General features: G+C 33.0%; 1 protein-coding gene across 4 annotated transcripts in view; it reads left to right on the top strand.

The window, feature by feature from the left end:
* LOC133184275 (uncharacterized) overlaps positions 1-22,893 on the top strand; it is a 29,993-nt gene extending 7,100 nt beyond the window's left edge. For all 4 annotated transcript variants that reach the window (XM_061319253.1, XM_061319255.1, XM_061319256.1 and 1 more), the window contains exons 3-9: positions 854-1,468; positions 10,457-10,569; positions 14,196-14,346; positions 14,647-15,824; positions 16,355-16,522; positions 17,359-17,578; positions 17,995-22,893. In XM_061319253.1, the coding sequence (XP_061175237.1) occupies positions 854-1,468; positions 10,457-10,569; positions 14,196-14,346; positions 14,647-15,824; positions 16,355-16,522; positions 17,359-17,578; positions 17,995-18,233 (2,684 nt within the window). In that variant the 3' untranslated portion in view covers positions 18,234-22,893. The remainder of the gene's footprint in view (positions 1-853; positions 1,469-10,456; positions 10,570-14,195; positions 14,347-14,646; positions 15,825-16,354; positions 16,523-17,358; positions 17,579-17,994) is intronic.
* The last annotated feature ends 357 nt before the right edge of the window (positions 22,894-23,250 follow it).

The following is a 23,250-nucleotide window of genomic DNA, read 5'->3' on the forward strand; positions in this document are numbered from 1 at the left end:
GAGTATATCTATCTTTCTTTGTTGGAGATGGTTGAATAGATTTCTCAAGTCTGATAATTTCCTACATGATGATGAATTTAGCAGGGAATGACAAACAGTTTACTTGATTTTTTTATGTCATAAAATTAAAGAAGTCAGGCACTGGATTCAAAGCCTAATTTTGAACATATTTTACTTTCAAGTGTTTTGGATGGCTTGTCAATGGAGAGCCAGATTAGCTATTTATGACATTTTATGTTATGGTATACTATTTAACTAATTTATACTTTACAAATATTTCTCTGACATGTTTCTGTTTGTAAATTCTCTTCTGGCATGTCTATTTATGTAATCGAGCAAAAACGGGAGAAGAATGACAAAATTTCTCGGAAATAACAATTTCAAAATAGAAACTGGGCCTTTCACTGAGGTATGATCATTCAGTTGAAATCTTATCTTTCTGGCCTCATTTGCTTTATTTGTTGTACCTATATTTAATATGTTTCTGTCCCAGTTTGAAAGGAAAGATGGCCCAATTCAAATCTAGGTGACCCTATTGTACTTTACATGTTCTGGCAACTCAAGAACATGTGTTTATATATTCAAAAGCTATCATGAATCACTTGTTTCACTACTTGTTTTGAAGAATTCATAGCAAAATATGTGGGAGGTTAGATTTAAACTGTTTACTAATGGAATATAATCTTTAAAAACTAGGCCAACTTGTTTAATGTTATATTGTATTTCAAAGGACATCAGAAAGTAGATAATCAGGTTTTCTTCTCATTGTGGCGGGAATGTGTAGGAGGCTAAATTCAGCTGAAACGTTTGTTTTGAGTCATAGAGTGATTTTGCGCAATTCTTATTTTTATAGGACAGATGCATTGGAGCAGTGATGGATTAAAGATGCTGAAAATTGTTCAAAACCAAGAATCTCAAAGAGCAGACTCACAGTCAAACAGACAGTCATTGGAGGAGAGGGGTGGGGCTTCCGTCCTGTCCTCCCACAAATCTAGTCGTATTCAATCACCTGAAGCTTCCATCAGATCTCCAACCTTCAATGAGGCCATGACCGTCAAATCTTCCATTCACAACCAAAACCATTCACCTTCCACCACTTCATATTCTGGTGCAATTGCACCTAAAAAGAACAACCGATTAAATGCCGAAAGTAGATTTTTACCAGAGACTCATTCAGATCGCATACCAAGCTCGACTTACACCCCAAACTCCAATCACAGGTCAAGGACACCTTCATCGGATCAAGAAAGGGGGACTATAGTGTCACCTTCACAGGCCTTGGACCAGCCACTGTATATCCAGACAGACACAAGGGACCAGAAACCCCCCACAATATCAGAGATGGAAGGAATGGTGTCTACCACAGGAGAGAGTTTGCCCCCTGGAGAAAGGAAACCAGACCGGGGGCCACCAGTTAACAGAGAACCAGAGAGAGCCATGCAGGTCAACAGTCCTTCCTCAACTTCTGGTAAGTGTGGAATAGTTTGTTGCTGTTATTTGGAGTTTTTCTGTATATGAACCTGAGATGGATGAATCATTTCTTCTTTTGCTATGTTTGATCTAATCTATTGGGCAGACGCCACTGTTGCATTCTATTGTTAATATGTGTTATCACAAAGTTTGAAGTCATCCTTTCTTTTTCCATAATTGATAGCCAGCTTTCATAAGACATGGAAAAAATTGTCTATGAACTTAAAGTGAAACCCAAATCACTCTTTAGTGATAAAATGTCTGCATCATCCCACCTACACCTGAGGCTCCTAAGGGTGAACATTGGGGCCCTCAAGGGTAAAAGGGATACAATTAAGAGTTGATAATCAAGGTAATGTTTTTGTAGAGTGTATTCAATATATGTGGGTTGGAAGACATAATTTAACCAAGGAGATTACGTATTCTATATGAGACTCTGTCTAGAGTACATTCACTGTCTACAGTGGGCTATATATATTGATTGTCACCAAGCAAATAAGGTCAGAATATTTGTTGAAAACCAAAGATTTTCCATAAAAGTGGATTATTTGGTTACTAAAAAACTGAAGGTTGCAGATATTTTATGTACACAGAGAAATGAATCACTTTGGTCGGGAATCTAAATTCCTGTAACCATTGAAAACAGTTGCTGAATTGGTGGTAAAATGCACGTAGCTCTGACGTCGCGTCAAATTAGAAGGAAATGTCCCGACACAATAGTCTTTTTTGTCTTTCCTTTATCTCGCTTATCATTTCTTCTGAACAAGGAACATCAAAAATGAATCTTTCAATCTGTATCTGTTTACTGCTGATTTGGAACATGAATATGGTCCTAATTTGCTTTTTGTGAAAGTTCAACTTCACTTGAACATCATTTGTACATTGTCATATCCTTAGAGATGGGGGGGGAGGCATTTTTCATATTTCTATAACAGTAAAACCTATTTGGTTTTAAGTTAATTGTTTGTTACACATAATATAAGGTCTTTGGATTAAATGTGGCTTTAAAACACTAAATAATGTTTCCACTGATAAATTAAATTTCAAGTTAATTTCAAATTTTCAAATTTTTTTTAAACGTATTACTTCTAATTTAATTAATTTCAGAAGAGAATGCAAAAATGTATTTGTGTTTCTCCTTTGAATTATGAACATGTAATATATATTGATAGATTGATTAGTAATTGCATGGTCTTGTATAGTTAAACAATCATATGATTTAGCAATGACTCATTTTTATGATTTTTTTAGCTACAGTTCAGATGCCTCTACATGTTGCTTGCAGCTATTCCTAATAAGTACCAGGAATAAGTGATCGTATTTTTATTTTCGTAAAAGTCATAATCCTTGACATTTATTGCATCAGGTTGACATCCGCCCTAAAAATATCATAACTTTTTCAAAACAACCATCATCAAAAGAAACTTGCGTAATGGAAAAATTTATTTTAATACGAATCAATAAAAAAAAAGCAAAGTACAATTTAAATGAAGGGAAGAAATTCTGTAATCAAAATACATTGAACAACAGGTAATGCAATATTGTAATGCAGCAGAAAAATGAAATCTCTTAAAGAACACATCAATCAAGTTACTGGAAAAGTACAGCTATAAGTACAGATTGGCATTCCATTTTTTCCGGTTCATCACGGAAACGCCAAAAAAATAGGTGCTTTTTTATTGTGATGCATGTATTTGTTGCACTCTATAAAAATTAGAATGCAATGGTACCAGTCCACAAAACTGGTACCTCATGCAGAGAACAAATTCTCTTCCATGCCTGCTGGCATTTTTTTTTCAGAGATTGAATAATTCATTCGAAACAAAATTTTTGAAAAAAGTCTCTGTGCCGATTTGAAAATGATGTGACCTAAAAGTAATACTACTTGTGTGGCCAACAATGTTTTGTTCAAAAAGTACAAATTGAGAGGGAATTTCAGCATTTAGATTTAATAGAAGTCTACAAAACCAATGATTGCTCAATCATTGTAACGTACACCATGTGAATAGGTACGCAAGACAATAATTCAATGATACAAAAAAAATTTGACTAAACAGATTATCAGAGATAGACAAAGTGCACATTTCCCCACCCAAGCTCTAGATGGCGAAGTAATAATTATAGGTAGACAGTTTACATAGTAGAAGCACCTAAATTAAGACCTGCGTAACATCTGATGCCACACCCGATCATTGATATCCCTCTAATGCCACTTAATTCCATCCTTGTGTCATGTATAGAGCAGTGGTGTAGGAAAAGTCATTGGACTGAAATGATGCATATTGTCTAGGTTACATCTAGAAATTAACCTAGCAATCAGATGAAGAAGATCTATTTCCATGATTTCACACTTAGAATATTAATATTCAGACAATGCATTCTGTGTTTCTGGGCGATCTTCATCTTCGACACTTTTCATAATGCATCTATTGATTAACATTACATTATGCTGTCACTTAAAAGTAAAGGGAAGTTGGGAAAAAAATTTAATTGATTAAAAATAACATTTGATCCTTATGTTTGTTACAGTGCAAATATTAAGGCGTTTTTAATCGGTCTTCATTTTTTCATTTAGAAAACATGACCTTGAGGAAGTTAATAAGGTCAACGTTGGTAAAGCAGAAATTTCCCCTCAAAAACATCACTAAGTAGAGATTAGACTTGTAAATAAGATTTTATGACATAGCTTATGTACTTTAATAGTACCTATTGTACATCAAGTGTGCACTTTAATTGCAGAGCGCGTTTCATATATATTTTTTTGACGTTTCACATGCTTGAGGATTTACAGAAATTGAAAAGTGAAATTGTATTATTTGTATATATGGCCCACTGATAAACTGATTAAGTGAACAATTGGGATGGTGCACATGTTGCTTTTGAATCCATTCTTAAACTAGGGAGTAGTTTGTTATTTTCTTCAATTTTTATTCAAATTTTGGGTCTGTAAGAACTATTATAACATGGAAAATCCAATGATGTGGCCAAATTTTCAGCAATGGTTAAATCCATTTTATATACAATGGTTGATTCTTGGAAGGAATTTTTTACAAAGAGGTAAGGCACATTTTTTTTTCTTAATTAATCTCCTAGTTTGTTTAAACCCAGTAATATCCAATTTCAGGATCTGATGTAAGAAGTCTCAAGAAAGAAAAGCACCTCCTTTTTGAAAACTTGAATTAAGTGGTCTTTAACACACATACTCGTTAATTGATTGTAATTGTAAAAAATAAATATTTAAATTTTGGCAAGAATCAAACTCATCTATTTTTTTTTCTTAGCTTTTCATAAATCACAGATGTTCAGATTGAAACATTCAGAAAGCAGTATATTTTTTGGAGGGTGCATTAAAAGTAATGAAATTTAAAGTTTTTCAAAAAAGACTTTATTTAAAAGAAAAGAATTAAATATCCTTGAAATTATAAAAAGTTTGAAATATTCTCATCAATATCTGATTGATATGTTGAATAATCTAAACCACAACATCTTGAGGCTTTTTTGACCTGTGGAGGGGGGATTAAAGGGGGGGGTGATCTAACACATTTTGAAGTTGTACTCTGTGCAGAGGCTTAAAAAAATAATAATATCCATTAACTTAAGCTTTATTTTTAATATATTCGATCAGTGCATATTATCTATTCAAGATATATTACTAAAGTCAGGTACTCTTCACACAATTGCTCCGAAGAAAATAGTTCCATTCATGATCAGTAGATAAAACATTACAACAAATATTAAGAATAATCATGTATATTTAATACGTTAAAGAAAACAAAATTAACATTAAAAGATTTTAAGAAAATCACTTTTTCCCTAGAAAAGCAAATAAAAAGTTTTCATATTCCTACGCTCGCTGCCTCCTCAGTCTTTTTCATGAAAATATATAGGTCACACTTCGATTGATAATGATAAATCTTTTCACCAATTATATTACTCTCATGATTATTGTTCGTTAATTGCCGTATATTTTCTTTTGAGTTAGAATGTTAATCATTAACTGTGTGTTTTTTCTCTCTTTTTTTAAATAACGGAATGGTTATTATGGTTAAACACTTCTCGGCAAAGCAACGTGATTTTCCGAGCTCGGACAGATCTTCGCACGTGTGTAGACCTAGGCTATTTGGTCTTGCAAGAACAGGTGTGTGCACCGTTCCCTAGTGACGCTTAGATCAGTAGACTGGGTATCAGTACTTGCTACGGACATAAAGAAGTTAAGAACTATACACCAGTTTCATAACAAGTGCAGGTCTACTCAAGGTGAAGCCGTAGACTGGGCTAGAGGGGCTGAGTTATGGTCATCGATCTAACACGAAAATGTACTATTTTTGTAAATAAAAACATTTCTAGAAACAAAAATAAAATGAAGTTTATCTTCAAAACGTCTGTATATTCAAAATCAGTATATGGTGGAGGAATATTCAGTTATGCTCCATAGCCGCAACCGATCTCGCGCTTTCCTTTGCGTTTAACAGCGGTGGTCAATGCATCACTGGACGAGTTCATTGATTACTCTAAAAGGTGACAGGTTGGACCATCTTTAACATCTGCCTATACTTTGAGTGATAGTACTTGATAGATCTAAAGTTTTGCTATTTATGAAAATAGGCTATCTTTGATAATCCATAACGGCTTGGACTTGTTTTGATTTTTTTTTAACAGAAGATTCTATCATTGGAAAGTTAGATGGTACACATGTAGCACAGGCCCATAGTACGCGGGATTTTTTGGGAGTCCCCCCCCCCTCTTTCACTTTGAAAACGTTGCTATAGGCCTGTAACATGCTATTTGGATTAAATATTCCTGAAAATGAGTGAGGCGTTAAATACATTTTTAAAATTATACGATTAATTATATTTAGTTTATGTTCTATGTGAAATTAAAACTATTTTTATGCATGTGCAACTTTAATATAAAGTCACTACATGCATGTAACGTTATATAGGCCCCTAAGTACATGCAGTTTGTTTCCTACTATATGCATATTTTATTCAACAAAAGATGTTGAAACTCAGTAGCCTAAATATTTTGTCATTTTAGGATATTTATGTATAAGGCACTTTTATAGTTGACTTTCTACAGCTTGAGTATCTCTGACGTTTTGTCAGTAAATACTTGTTTTTTTATTAGAAATCATCTGAACACAATGAAAATTCGAATAAATTAAAAGTCGAATATCTTGGATATGGGGTAACCCATATCTATTCTTGTTTAGGAACAATTTATGTCGAGGGACAGTTTATCACCATTTCTGAATAAGTTTATTAATGATACTTTCTAGCGGATACTGGGTAATTTAGCAGTTTTAGTCTAGACAGTTATTGATGGCAGGGCCATTAGACTTAAGGTGTCATGTCTGAGGTGTAAAATTTTTTGGGGATGCTTTCTAAAGTGCATCATTGATGGGCTGATCTATAGATCGAAATCTGACTGGGATAATTATAATATGAGAAGGGGGCTTGGTCACATATAGCAAAAACTAACCATGAAAGGTTATATATCATTTTGATTTTAGTTTTAACTTACAATGCAAGGTCATCTATCATTTTGATTTTATTTTTAATGGCCTTGGCCACTTGCTTGTACTTTCTGGGAAAGAAAAAATTATGAAGAATATAGTGGTGAGTAGAACTGTTGCTAATGAATGCAATTGATATTGAGTACTTGGTGCAATTTTCACCCCTCCTTTATTATGCAGCATTCTCCACCCAGTTACCTTTAATACCATAATTAATAAAGAGGAAAAACTGGTTTGTATTTTGGATACCTAGGGTGTAACCATTTACACACTACATCATCAGTGTCCCAGAGAACAGAATGGAGGCTTACAAGATTTCTATTTTTATCTATGACCATTTTTGGCAACATTATTAAAGAATGGACCAGATATCAGTCCTAGAAAATAGAATGGAAAGAGACTGATTTACAAAATTCTATTTTTACCTGTGACCATTTTGGGCAACACTATTAAAGGATGGGCCATACATATGCAGCGATATGTTTATATGTTATTTTTATCCTAAGACTTTTCTATGCCCTTCATGATGACGTAAATTAATCCTTAGGTTTAATAAAGATCAGACAGATTTTATCTTCTTTTTTTTTTTTGTATTTTTTTGTTGTTTTTTTTTTTTTTGTTCAAATGTTTTGTTTTTTTTTTTTTAAAAAAAATACATTGGAATTTGTATTAAGTAAATATTTTCTTACAAGATGTTGGATAATATGTTTTATCATAATATGTTTTATCATAAAAAAAACACTTTGACAGAAATTTCATTACTATAAGCATTGAAGATTTCTTTGCTTATTTGTTTACATCAATCTGCTTCTACTGTCTATGTATTTGGAATTTGATGGATCTGTCATACAACCTTAAATAATGTACCTGCATGGTTTGTTGACCCCATCACAAATTGGACAAATTTTCGCCTCATTGAATCTTGTCTGATTGGACAAAGGAGAATTGGGATAAATCTGATCTATGCCTATATACAAGTATACTCTCTGTGACCGCTTTGTGGTTTTTCACCCAGAGTTCGTCTCTGTGGAGCTTTTACTACAGTCACTTACAGGTCACTGGGCGTCTAAGGACAGGCAGGCAGTTAATGATGCCATGAACTCCAATATCTCTATCTTTAGGACAAAATACGGCTAAAATACGCCAGATTGACAGATTATTTCTGGCAGTGATTCACTGAGAAAGAAATTTTTATTTATAACAAAATGATGAGGAAACTTGATCAATGAAATCGGCTTTTTTTCTCTCCATCCCAGATTTTTAATTATTTTTTGTGGCCTAAAATAGAAGGGATCTTTAGGAAAAAATGGCTTGTTTACATAATGTCTGCTACAAACCTCGTGTGTACTTTAAAGTGCTTAATACCTTTTTGTGAACAGAGAGTGCAAAGCACTCATTTAAATCGGGAATAATTAGTGTTTTCATAAAATGGAATTATTACGACCAGACACTGATCTACTATGTTCCAGCCCAGTGTATACTGTGTGGTACAGAGCCATACAAGGTACAAGGTACTGGCATTATAACTCATTCACTAATTCTGTTGGGGGGGAAAAAAAAACTTCATAGATTAAAGAAAAAAATCTTTCATTCCTTCTGCAGTTTCTTTTATTTTATCTTCCGTTTGAACTCTGTGTGTGGTATTGCCAAAAAGAAAAAAAAGCATATTACGGGGAAGATCCTACCAGTCGTAGATTATGTATGTTAGTTTTATTACATTTATAATTTTAATTATTCGAAGAAACAGTTTATTTTGGTCCATTTCCATGATTTATTTTTATAATTAAATAGAATTTCATTTTGACAACACCTATGTGAATGCTTAAAAGTATTTCTGAAATATATTTTTCTACGTCTGTGTAAAGTAGCCAAAGAGCTTGTCTCATGACGGTATCGAGGGTTGATAAGTACAAATTTTTTAATCCAAGGCGACTAAAAATGTTCACCACATTTATGTAGATTGATCCTCATTAATGAAGTAGCCAGTTATCTACACTGGTGACAGTCAAAAGTTCAAATATTGATTTTGTACATGCATGCACCAAAAAAAAAAAAAAAAATCGTAAATGTACAGATATGAATTAAAAGGAGCACTGAGTGTATCGACCATAAGATCTTTGTCCTTGAGGAGGTGACTTTTTTGTGCAATCATTAAGGACTTAAGAAACATTATAACTTTGATGAATTTTTTAACCAAAGTCAAAAAAACTTCCCTTTGAATAAAAAATGGGGTTTCTTTCATTGGACTTCGTCACTTGTCAGTGAAGTTGAATGCTATAGCAGCATTTTCTGAAGTTTATACAAAGAACCTTTCATAGTTTAATGATAAATTATACAATATTTAATTAAAATTTGTTGTCAAAAGACTGACTTTTAAAGTTTTGTGTGCAACTTTGTGATTCATTTCAAAGACATGCACTCAATTTTTGCAAGTCATTGTTTGCAGTTTGTGTTTAAAATATTGATGTAAATTCCCAGTGTTTTATCAAATAAAGGTAAAATTCTTTGATGTTGAGTTGAACCCTGAATTAAAATTTTATACTTGAAAATAACAAACATGGTTTTATTTAAGCAATTAACCTGACTTGTTTATCTCTTTAAAGGGGTCAGGTTTTTTTGAAAGAGAAAAACCCATGTCAAAAACTGTCACTTTATGTTTTCCTAGTTTCTGAAATTGTGAACATCCTGAAGTTGTCACGAAGGATAGGGACTAAAAAAGTCACCGATTTTATTGCATAATTTTTAGTACTAAGTTACTTTTTAAGTCAAGTGGAGGTGATATAGATTGAACGTCAAAATTTAAGAAAATTAAAATGTGCAATCATAAAGCAAAATACCATGCAGTTCAAGGTAAAAAAAAATATTCTGATTTTGTTCAAAACAAATAAAACATTTAGGCCTTTACTAAGAATGAAAATAATTTGTTTGTAACATATAGATGAACTTTTCTTATGTATTATATCTGTTATATATATATATATATATATATATATATATATATATATATATATATATATATATATATATATATATATGCATATGATTACTTGAAATAATTTACAGTCAAACTTCATTATCTCAAACCTGATGGGACAGATATTCAATGTTTCGAAATATTGAGGTTAAAATACATAATAAAGGAAAAGTGGTTTGATCATTTGATCATTAGGTGTTCATTTTATACACTGCAAAGGAGCTCAGATTGTTAACCAAAAATTCAATGTCGTTATTTAATTAAATATATCTTAAGATGCAGGAGAAATCTTTATTCAGATTCTTCATTGTTGACAACAACAAATTGGCTGTAGAACAGCTTAATCCAGACTTAAGTCTCCTCCATATTGAAATGTCCATCACAATATGGAACATCTTTCCAGACTTCAGACCCACATATATGATCTGAATATTGATGAGGGGATTTCTTTTAATGACATAACCATGAATACACAACTCTAAAACTGTATTTTGTAGGTCTACCAAAATCCAATGGGGCCACAAATAATAACTGGAACCTGAAATGCTTAGTATGCGGGGACAGGTCTTCGGGGATCCATTATGGAGTGCTGGCGTGTGAAGGGTGCAAGGTGAGATTAGGGTCAGACTGTCATTACTTGAAGCCGTTCATGTAACAGAAGTCTGGCTTAGAGCATATAATCATGTAATTATCAATCCGATCATGGTCCTCATCTGTACAGTTAAATCCACATCTCAAAGGTAGATGACAGGAGTTCGCAATAAACTGGAATAGTTGTGCGTTAAAATTAGTTTCTGTACAGAGATTAAAATATATATCAATACTTACACTTTTGCAATTCATTCTAAAATTATTTGTACATTATTTGTCGTAGGAATCATATGTACATTAAATGCATATTGCATTAATTTGATAGAGATGACATTTTCCAAGCAGGTTTTAAATGAAGAAATTCAAGGAAAAACAGAGAAAAAACATAATGAAATAGTAATAAAGTAAAAAGGCAGACATCTGCATTTATATTATCTATTTAACCTCCTAACGGTTTATTTAACTTCTTGTATCATTTCACCACCTGGTATAAACACCATTTCTAAGCAAAAAAACACAATGTTTTAGGCTTCAGGTAAAATATTATTGTTCCATTAAACTGTGTAACAATAAAAACAAGAACACATTTGGAAGTAAAAAACCAAAACAAAAAAAAGGGGAAATAATGTGTTGGTTTGTTTCATGCAAATCTGTGGTAGGTAAAATTATTCTCACACATAGAAAATGGTCAAGGACTTGTGTATAAATCTAGAAAGAAAAATGGAACATGCTGTTTTGATGCTAGACCCAAAAATAAATATTTCCACTATTTTAGAGTAAACTGATCATATATGCCAAGCAGGTAGTGCCATCAAATTTGAAGTATGGATTTTTATTTCATCTCATTAACATGAGCTTTGATGTGGTACAGTTTGTTTATTATTATCAAAACAAGAAAATTGAGTTGCCTCAAAAATGCACCAGCAAATGTAACAAATAAAGTTAACAGCATGTAAAGGAAATGAGATGAAAGACAAGCAACCAGACAGGATAAGATATTTAATATTCCTCCTCAATATAAAACAAGAAGTAGACCTGGCTTCATTACCATAAAATGAGAACAAACTTAAGTAAGGCCTAAAGATTTTAAAGTAGTATAACATGAAATAATTTGGATAATCAAGCAAAATTTTGGACATGTGTTTGTATTTGAATATTATACCAACCTCCAATTTAAAAACAAAAAATATGTGGGAAAAAATTAAGATATTCAAATCAAAATTTTGACTTAAGGACATACGCAACGTAGTTTGAACTTTATTGTCTTTTTCTCTGGAGTTGAAGAGTTCCGATACTTAAAGGAACTTAGTGCTACATTTAAATGTCTATATATGCGGTTGTACACTTCTTCTAAAACAAGTTTGGATAAACAAAACATCTAGAACATATGTTTAGTAATTTTTGTATATTTTTCTTTGAATTGTACAAGAATTTTCATCAATTGATATCTTTTCAAAACCCCTGGTAATGCATGCTGCTTTTTTGTCTACAAACATCTGATGGCACTATAATCTTAAATTAAAAATATCTTGAAAAATTATCAGTAGGTAAGGTACGTTGCGTATGTCCTTAAGATTCTCAGGACATCTTGGACATTAATTTATGAACCTTCTGGGTCGTTGTAATATACTGCTGCTGAAATGCGTAAATTGACATTTCAATGAGAAGTACAAAGTGGAGGGATTAGATAAGATACTTAATAGGCCTAGAAACCATTTGAGTTGCATCATCCTTAGTAATATCAGCACCATTTATCATGGGCCAATTAAATATTATTATGCTCTGCTGACTTGAAAATCACAAGATCGACCTTAGTGAGGTCGTGAACAAACTGCAGTAACTTAGTAAATCAGGACACATATGTTTTGTTAATTACAATATATTTCTGGTGAAGTTTTTTTTTACCATTTCCATCAGATTCAGGCTAATAGAAAGGCCAAAAATTTTAGAGAGTATTGAGTATGTCCCATTAAAATAATGGATATGGTAAAAAGATTTGAAGTAGGAAGTGATTTATGAATATTTGAAGATTTTTAATTTTTTCTTTATCATATGAAGAAACAGAGGTTTTTTGTGGGTTTTAAATACATGTACTTAGAATAGTGTAGGATATTTCAGAAATTTGTTCAGTGTTCAGTGAAGACACAGCTGTCCTAAAATCATTTAGAACAGGGAGTGAAAAACTGAAACTTTGTAATGCTTCAAAGAGCTTGGTTTCTTGTAGTTTCTAACTTCTGCATTAGCTGAATCCATTGACAAAATTAAAAAAAATTGTTTTTGTAATCAGGACAGGAAATCAATGTGTAAACAACCGAATTAACAGATGTGCCTCTAATCTAAATAATGATTTAATCCTCTTAGGTAATCCCAATAAGTTGACGCGAAGCAAAACGATGTTAAAGAAACAAATGACGTAAATGCCCCCATTTTCATATGCAGTTGTTTGTTCATTTCATTAAAAAAAGGTGAATGAGGATAATTAATGATCACACACAGCATGGCAATGTAAACTAATTTTGTTTGATATGTTTTTATAAAGTTGTTCATTATTGCATATCATACAGGCATTCTTTGCATTTCTCTCCCCAAAAATATATCTTCCCAATGTCATATTCTTTGACATGTTTGAATAAACCAAATCTCCAAATCATTGACATTGACTCTGATATCCCAAGGCTTTTTAAGAAACTGAAACTTTGTTTACTCATTAGTAAGGAATTTTTTTGGGAACTTTTTTTCTTCTTTGGACTTTAATGAGAAGGAGTTGTGCCTCACGTGATCACTGGATATCCCAGCATGTCGGGAGTCGATAGATCATCCTACATAATTAATGCCTACCTGTCTTTTACCTGTACTAAATACCTGATCTATGTTAGGTACTGGGACAGGTATAGGTCACTATATTGATCACTTTGTAGAAGAAAAGCAGGCTAAGTATCAGGGGGTGAACAATTACGTAATCCTAGGATATGTCTGGGTCTGTCACATGGTGACACCGTGTGCATGTGCAAATACCAGCACGTCGTCCTAATTTCCGACAGTTTGTCAATCTTTTATGCATTTATATTACATTTATCAAGGTGTAACATAAAAGGGTAATTAGTGAACAACAATCAGGTTTTTCTGACAATTTGGCAAACAAGGTATATCCTGTGGTATTTGAATTCAGAATGTTTGTTTTCGTACACGGGCAAAAGGATTATTGACAAGTTCAAAAAACTTACCAAACCTTTCCTTGCAAAACAGTTGGAAGGTTTTTATTAGGTTGTTGTGCTGCTAGTCTTCTTAAACAGTCTGGGGGACAAAGAAAAAGGAGAAAAAATCAAACAGATTGTCTGTTTAAAAAGTCAAGTGCATAGCAATGAAACTTAAAAACCCTGAATATTTCCTTTTATCTTAATTCTGTTTGACCTTCTAGGCTTAGTACTGTGATGTAATGAAAAATATTTTTGATGAAAAATTTTGAAATTAGGCAGATATTTAGGGAAGACATCATGGCTTTGGGGAATTAATGAATGTAATGTTGCCTGATCTTTGACACTCAACTAAAGTGCATGTAAAATATCTTTGTGAGCCACAGTGCATCTTATACATCACAGACAGTGTGTGCACCTCATGAACTATGTGTTGTTTTTATGCTTCCAGGGTTTCTTCAGAAGAGCTCTGCAGGATATCGGAGACCCAGCCCGCAAAAGGTGCTATTACAACAAAAGCTGTGACATCACAATCTTGACTCGCAATCGATGTCAGTACTGCCGCCTACAAAAATGCCTGGCTCTAGGCATGTCTCGATCAGGTACAGCCACCCATTCATATCTGTTTTATTTGTCATAGTGGTTTAATTTTGCGTTTTTCTAAGAAAAAGGCTGGGAAAAAATTGCCCCAAATTATTGATTGCAAGTTATCAGTAACGTTTGATGGATGAAAGAGTGAGTCATTTACTAAGTAAACATGACATTTCATTGTTGTTTTAAGGTCACAAAAAGTAGTACAAACTGAGGATTGACTATGATTACTGTGAAAATGTCTGATATTTGTGCTTTTTTTTAAAAAGAGATCTGCCTAATTATAAATTGCTAATGTTGTAATTTTTTAGCTGCAAAACTTGGTCGAAGATCTCGCAAGATGAGAGAGATGATAAAAACTATGGAGGATTCACAAACCGAACAGGCATTGCACGGTCTGCTGAGTTTGAACTCAGAGGCAGAACGTCGCATTGCTGCCACAGCAGAGGCAGCCGTCAAAGCTGCCGAGATTGTACCAGAGAATCTCCACAAAGATGCAGCACCACAGGCTTCTATGGCTGCCCTGTCCATGCTACTCAAACAGAGAGCCCAAAGTCAACATTCACCAGACCAAAACCGAAATTCTGTTGAAACAAACTGTTCAACAGAAGACAGCAATGACAGTCTGCCAAGGGTCCATGTCAAACAGGAAAACCATGATGAGGAATATGTCTCCAGACCCACATCCATCCATGAAATTAACAATATTCCTGCCCACTCACAAAATGGTGACCCTGCTGTGCGTAACTCAATAGTCAGTTCTCTGCTGACTCTGCCCCAGCATGTTGCATTTAGATATCCACATCCTCAACTTCTGTTACCAGGAACAGACGACAAGACAAGTCTGGAGGAAGCATATCCTCAGTTTGTTCAGAATCTGATCAATCACCACAATGAGATAGCCAGCCATGAAAATTTTCTGACTCAGCAGCAGTCAGTTATTGTAGAAAATATGACCCTTGACCTGCGTAAACACAACCGAGGGGATGGACCAGAGGAAAAATTCCATCGAAGCCCTATCAAAAAGCGACCCTACAATCCCAATGCAAGTTCGGATATTTATCCAGAACCAGCCAAGTATGCACGCACTGAAACAATCTCAGAGAGATCAGACTCTCCAGAGTCCCCCCAGAAATTAGTCATCAATATGGGACAGGATTACAGCATGAAACAGTCCTCCCCACCCCCTAGATCCCACCCCCCTCACCGTGAGAGGGGCCTGGATCACACTGCGGTTGTGGCACCCTTTGTTAAACCCAACATTTACATTCATCGAGAGGAAGACACAAAACTGACAATTCCACTATTGACGTTCAAAATCCACGAAGCATTTAACCAGACTTTTACATTCCTAAAACTACAGTTAAACCATATGGAGGAGATTCTGGCACTCCACAAAGATAGAGTGGCCCGTATCGATCAACTGGCTATCAGCAACCCACATACACTGAAGAGCATCCTGTTCCCAGAACTACATGCTCAATTAAGAGTAAATAAATTATTTATGTCATTCATTCTTTTTTAACATTTATTTTTTTCCCCTAGTTTTTTTTACTTTTTTCCTAGTTTGACAAATGACATAATCCAACAGAACATTTTTTTATGAAGTTTTATTTAGTATGACAGATGTCGACATCATTTATTATTTAAGTGAATTTTTTGTGATGATACTTGGAAATGAGGAGGAAAAGTGTTATGACTGCAATGTTTGAAGTACAGTTTATCTTGCTGTAATGATGAAACCAATTCAATCTATGATGCTGTATATCATTTTAGAAATATATTTAGGGAATTTCAAGTATAGAACAAAGATTGCAATTCATAAAACCATCAAAATGATGTAAATATTAAATGTCTACCATTTATATTTGTCCTTAGTCTCCTCTTGATTTATTTTTCTGAACCAAATATAAAAAAGCTTCTTGACACTTAAAATTTTGACAAATTTAGATTTAATTTATCCTAAAAGAAACAGCTTTTTAATTTGAATTACTTTACATGGTGTACAACTCTTTATAGAATCCAGATGGCACAGTTTTTGAGGCGGGAGAGGTTTGCTGGGAAGGATTCCAAAGTCTTCTAAACAAAACCATCCAGGACACAGTGACCTTTGCCAAGAAAATTCCTGGATTCCCTCACCTTGATCAAGACGACCATATTAGTCTTATCAAGGGTGGCTGTTTTGAGGTATGGGCATAGCATTCATTTGTAGAAACTTGATGTGTCGGCCTTAAAAAAGATACAGTCTGCTTCATCAGTTGTCTGGGTTTGAAAGAACTTCTTCGATTTGGCTGACTGCTAGGCAGATTGATACACAGGGATTTCCTCTCTCTGGTCTATCTGATTGTCTCTCTGGTCACTGTGTCTTTAAAACTCTAAGAAATAAATATTTGATACTTATCACTATATACCTATGAACTAGGGTTTTTGACCTCCTGACTTCATGTTGAACTTTACTTTTAAAGAATTTATTTGCCCTTTGTCATTTGATTTGGAACATGTAAGCTGTTTAGCAAAAGGAATGCAAAACACATAAGACCTTGTCTCATTAAGCCTGACCTTGATCTTCGCTGTGAATATACGTATGAATGATCAGAGTTCTAGCTTATGGATGGCTTTATATGTTTACAAAAACTAGGGTGACTGTCTATATATGACTTTGAATTTGTTCTTTGACTTGAGATTTTCTATTTATTATGGATACTGTATGTTTAAAAAGGTTAAAGGAGATATAGGGGATGTTTTCGGTTACATAAAACAAGGTGACACTTCTCTAGCTTTCATTGTACTGAATTATTGATGTTGCCATCACAGGCAACACATACACATGTTATTTTGAACACTTTATTTTGCATCTGAAAATTTGTTCTGAAGTTCCTATGACTGAATCATGATAATTCATATAGGCCCTTTGAATTTCAGAGATTGACATTAAATTGTATCATTTTAAATCTAATGAGGGAGCTAAAACTTTTGTGCAACAAATTGAATGACATCTTTTATTCATATATATTTTTTTCTAGGTTGCATGTGTGATACACTCCAAATTCATTGACTCTGAAACAAATACCATGTTTGTGGCTGGCAAGAATATCCTAGTCTGTCGTGAGGACATGAAGAGGGGATTCCCCCTTGGTGAGCACTTTGTGGAGCTATTCTTCAACCTTTGTGCACGATTCAATGCCTACAAGCTGGGTGATGCAGAGAAAGCCCTATTCAGTGCTTTAGTGCTCATTTCACCAGGTATGTCCATCATTTTATATTTGCACAGCTGGATTTTGAAACAAATCTAAATTATCTGTAATTAGTAGTGTTGTCAAATAGGACAATTTTTTTCATGCTCATCTCTCCAGGTATGTCCTTAGATTTGCACAGCTTGATTTTTTTAATTTTGAATTATCTATAATTAGTAGTGTTATCAAATCGGAGGATTTTTAGTAACTGGGTACTCGCTTACTTTTCTGATTGAGTACCTAATTACTCAGATGGTTTTTATATTACGCCTGAACATTTGAAAACTTTTGCTCAAAAGAATATTGTAAGAGTCTAATATTACAGATGCAGTACTTATTTGGAAAAAAGTCATGATTATGTGTAACAAGATTCCAAGAACTAATTTTGAAGTATTAAGTGATGTTTTTTGAAAATAAAAATTGTAGATCGTCAGGGTCTGAAGAACAGAGAAAAAGTAAGCAAGCTTCAGGAACTACTCATCCAGGCTCTGCAAACACAGATCACTGCAAGTCACCCTACAGAGGTGGGACTGTTTCCTCGACTTCTGATGAGTATCTCGAGTCTGCGTGAACTTGGTGTCGAGCACCGTCGCATGTTGGAAAGCCTCAAGAACCAGATGAGCTTCCGTCATGATCTGTACGCTGAAACCTTTGATCTCTGCTGATATGGAGGATCCAGGATATTTCCATGAAAAAAAAAAACTGATTAGGGATCTAGAAATTCACAAATCCTACCATTATTTGTGATATTTAATTGGTAAATTTGTCAACAACTGTATTGTTACATTTTGATGGTGTTTTACTTCAGACAAGTTGTCCACAAAATCACGGACTGATCCATGAGAGACGTAAATTTATGTAAAGTTAGTACCATGTAATTAGAACACTGGTCAAGATTTTTATGAATTGTTCAAGTGATTTCATTTGGTACTCCTATCACGGGATTTGTGATACATTGTTGTTAACTTATCACTTATTTATTAGCTGTCTCCAATAAGTTATTGAATTATTTATTTATTTTTTGTGACTCGATCAAGAAGAAGGTAGATTGGTCATAGTTCATAGTGAACTGATTTGACACTGATGAGGTTAGGTATTTATTTATTTTGTGTTGTTATGCCACATTGTTATAGATTGTTTTTCTTCTTTTGTCTGTGTGTAAGAATGCTATTTATTTATGATTTTTTTTTCATCTGAAAATTGTGAATTTGAGTTTCACTGATTATTTATTTTACATGACTCTTTCTGAGAAAAAAACATAACTGAGTATTATTTGTCATATCCTTTTTATGCCCCCATATCGAAGATTCGGGGGTATATAGTTTTTGCCCTGTTTTTTTTTTGTTTGTTTTTCGGGTTTTTTTTTTTCTTTTTAAAGAAATGTCTGAAAATGATGTAGTGGTGCAGCAAATGTCATCTTGTTGCTATTTTTACAAAGGTGCTATACTGTGAGAAGTTTTTTGAAATATGTTGAGGCACTAAAGCTTCAAAGAGATGTTCATTAAGAAAAAAATGGCATTTACAAGTATGCTTTGTATAATGCTATATATGAATCTTACATGGTGTTATAGATTTTATTGATTAGAATTTGTAAACTAGCATGACAGAATCTTGCAGAAGGTTATCTGTAATATTTCATGTTGTAATTTTGTAAAACGGAGAAAAAGCAGAAATGGCCTTCTTTATGGCTATAATCCTTGCCATTTATTAACATTTGATGGTGTATCCCACAATTTTATATATCGGTAATCCCCCATGATTCATTAGTGTAATCATTGATTTATTTATTTATTCCTCTTTTTTCAGCCACATTCAGCAACATTTTTACATTCCAACACAAAGCTAGCTATAAATCATGATACAATATTTTCCAACATATTATACTCTGTGTAAGGTTCAGCTCCTATTTCCACCCAGGTCATAGATTCTGTTTACATAGGAAATGATTCCCAATGACATTTGTTCTATTTTCATCTAGCAGTAACTTACACATGGAATACCTACATATCATCTGCACTGTAATACAGTTGAACTTAGTTATCTCGAACACCTATATCTTGTTTACCAGGAATATGTCTAAGTGATTTAGCAGTCCAAACCACTTTTTCTTGATTTTTTAACCTCGTTATCTTGAATCCTCAGATATCTTGGAAGTTTAATCAGGATCCCATGGGTTTGAGATAACGAGGTTTGAATGTATGTAATTTTTTCCAGACATTTGCAAAGGAAGGAACCCATTGGTAAAAATATCTGCATGCATTTCAGAAATTGCTTGTTAACTATTTCTTGCAAAAGGCATATTCTGACAGTGAATGAGGTTACCTACTTTGAAAATTGTTTTACTGTAAATTCAAAATTGTGCAGTGAATAGGTTGTATTCTTGCAATTGGCTTTTTCATAAGTATTTCATTTTTTTTATTTATCATAAAATCTTACATGTGATTATAAAAATGCTCTTTAATTGGAACAAATTGCAAAAGAAAAGCTTTTCATATTAAATCTGATTTTTACTAATATTATGCAAGGAATTGTGATAGAGGATTTTGAACTATTTTATAAAGATACCATATGCTGTATCATAATGCTACTAATATAATTTGTTTGTTTAATTGTGAATGCTGAAATATGAGTGTTTATTGAAAGTACCAATTTGTACTACATATGTGAGTACATGTAATTACCCTAATTATTTTTTTTTTTGCATGTTCAGTTTTTCTAAAAATAGAAAAAGAAAAACTGCATGCAGAAAATGTTCTATTCTAACATCAATTTATGCATGTGTGTATAGATTTTCTGTACAAAGGCTGAGTTGTGGATATTGCTTTTATACATAGCAGAAAAAACCGAAATGGTGCTTCATGTTAATATTGCAGCATTCTAAACATGTTACGATAAAGGTTCCATTATGTCTTATTGACATGTCAACAAATTATTTTTGTTTCTTTACTCCATATATGTATTAACCAATCGCTAGGTCAGATATCTTTTTGGTTGTCCGAAATGCCTCCTTTAGTTCGCATCAAATGCAAATTGTTTGTCTCACTTATGCAAAGTAACATCTTTTTCATTCTGCTTTGGTCCACCCCTGCTTTGATCCATCCCTATAATGGTTGCAATATCAATGTTCCAGATTTTAAAACGTTTACAAAGGACGGTTAAATTTGTATGCCAGAATACACGATCACAACATATAAAACTTGAAAAGTTTTGATATTTTTAGCCTCTTTTTGTCTTTCACACTTGCAATAGATAATCTCTCAATTATTAGTTGTATTAATTCTGAAGTGTAAATTGATCTTCACTTTAGTGTTGTAGCAATTGACCTGTAATTTAGTGTTGTCGAGTATGACCCAAGTTTTGGGAAGCTAGCTTCAGCAAATTTCCACAAAACTTCAGAGACAGTTTGAATAGAGTAGGGTAAAGTTTTTTCCAATTTTTGACCATTAGTTGTATGAGTTTGTATATGTCTTGCACATCCAAAACTGTTGATCTGAAATTCACTGTGTCTCTTTCCATGTTTTCTCGAAAGGAAATCGTGTACCAGATCAGATAGTCACCTGAAATATAATCTGCGCAGTATGTTGACAAAAAAAGCTAATATTTTATAAGATTGATTACTACAAAACATACTTGTAAAGATATGTGTATCACACTTTGTGTGTGTGTGTGTGAATTATGCTAGTAATTTTAACTAATTAGTGCTATATTATTTAATTTTTGTTTGATAATTAGATTTATTTTTAATGAATCTGTTGAAACCATTACCAGCATGTTACGATGTTTGTTACTATTTATAATATTACATGTGTTTTGAGTGATTGTGATGTTGGCCCTTTGTATCTTGCATATTGTATTATAGTGTATGTTTGTGTACCAGAGTGAAGAGAGGTTTGTTTCAAAGTGAATAGTGAAAATTTCATCATCTGTTCTACCTTAAGAAACAATTGTATCCAACATTCTAGTGCTGAGATTTTATATATATATATAAAAAATATCTTATATGGGGAAGAAAAATGGGATAAATAGTGGGATGGATGTAATTTTTCTCATAAAATTTTTTAACTGCAGTTTCAAAAAATTGTAGAATTCATCCCCCCCCCCCATGTACATCAATCACATGTCATTTAAAATCCTTTCTGCTTCACACTGTCAAACAGTGATGTCTGCTGTCATATCCTGCACATTGTCTTAATCGCTTACCGTCAAAGACTGGAAACTTCCATTTTTGCAGTTTCAAACTTGTCTTGCGTCTACAAGGTTCAAATTGGTGCTGGTATTTATTTTTTGTGTTTTTAATAACTTAGTGTTTTTGTCATGCTTTCCTTGTTCAGCAAATTAGTTTTCTGTGTCTCCTGCACATTGAAAAACCAATGTTGGTGATGACTTTTTTTTTTGCTTTTTTTTTCATTAGATTTAGAGAGTTTGGAGTGCTACTGAATGTTGTCATGTTTTTCATCTATTTAATTCCATTTCTATTTTTATACATTGAGGTATAAATGCAAAACCATTGTTTTGGTCATGTCAGTGAGGATTTTTTTTTTCTCTTTTCTCTGCCTGAAAAAAAAATTTGATTTATGCCACACACAGGAAATTATAATTAAAAGTGGATATTGTATTGATAATCAGTTAACCAAGTTTGTTATCAACCAAGAGCACTAATTAACAGCATTAAATTTATGGAGTAACTAACATTTATTTAGCTGAAAAATAATTGGATGACTTGATGTGAACATATTTGATGCACATGAAAGAGAAATCATTTGATATAGTTAATGCAACAGTTGTGTTTAAAATTCTTAAAATTCCTGATTAGCTCAAAGTTAACACCATTACATGTATTAGGTTAATTAAATCATATTTGTAAGAATTTTAAAATTTTCTACATTGTATTTAAAAATTGACAATCTCTAGATGTTATTTGTATGTTGTTGAATGAAATAACAATTTTATAACATTTCTGTATTTTTCTCTCTCTCTCTCTCTCTGTCTAATTTTGAAGGAGACAAGAAATGGGGCATCCTTATTTCAACTGGAAAAGTACTGTTATTATTACAAATCTTCATGTCTTAAATTTATTGTGTAGAAAATGAAACCAAATTTTAATAGCCCTGTGACTTTGATGGCTCATTTTTTATGAAGTTAATGAAAGTAAAACTGTTGTACTTGAAAACTTACATTCATTACTTTCTGAAAATCAGAAGTGTTTGGTAATCTAGTTATTTTTTAAAAAGAGATTGTATTATATAGCATTAGAAATGACTGAATCTCATTCTGTGTCCCTGGCATAAATTATAAGCATAGACAAATAAAATTTGGCTCATACAAGTCTGTTTGTGATTCATGTATTCTTAAAAAAACAGGTGGACTACAAATTAGGCTAATCAGAATTTTTTGTTTTTCTTTCTTTTTGACAAGAGTACATTGCAGGATTGATGAGGGAAGTCATTTATTAAATGCCAAGTGGCAGATGATTGGTATATATAACTTACTGACATTTAGGTTGAAGCTATTGCTGAGGTCAGATTGGTTCACGATTTATGACACATAAGAAATTGGCATTTCCAATGAAGAACTGGATCAAAATTTGTACTGAAGACAAAAGAAGAGAAATTAAAGCACAATACACTCTTGAAAATCAAGGAGAGATGTGGAGAATTTATTCAAAACCCCCCAAATTTTATC

This window comes from Saccostrea echinata, unplaced genomic scaffold (genome assembly GCF_033153115.1).
Source record: "Saccostrea echinata isolate AGI-Se365-2 ecotype Australia unplaced genomic scaffold, CSIRO_AGI_Sech_v1 ptg000010l, whole genome shotgun sequence".
Classification (NCBI taxonomy): domain Eukaryota; kingdom Metazoa; phylum Mollusca; class Bivalvia; order Ostreida; family Ostreidae; genus Saccostrea; species Saccostrea echinata.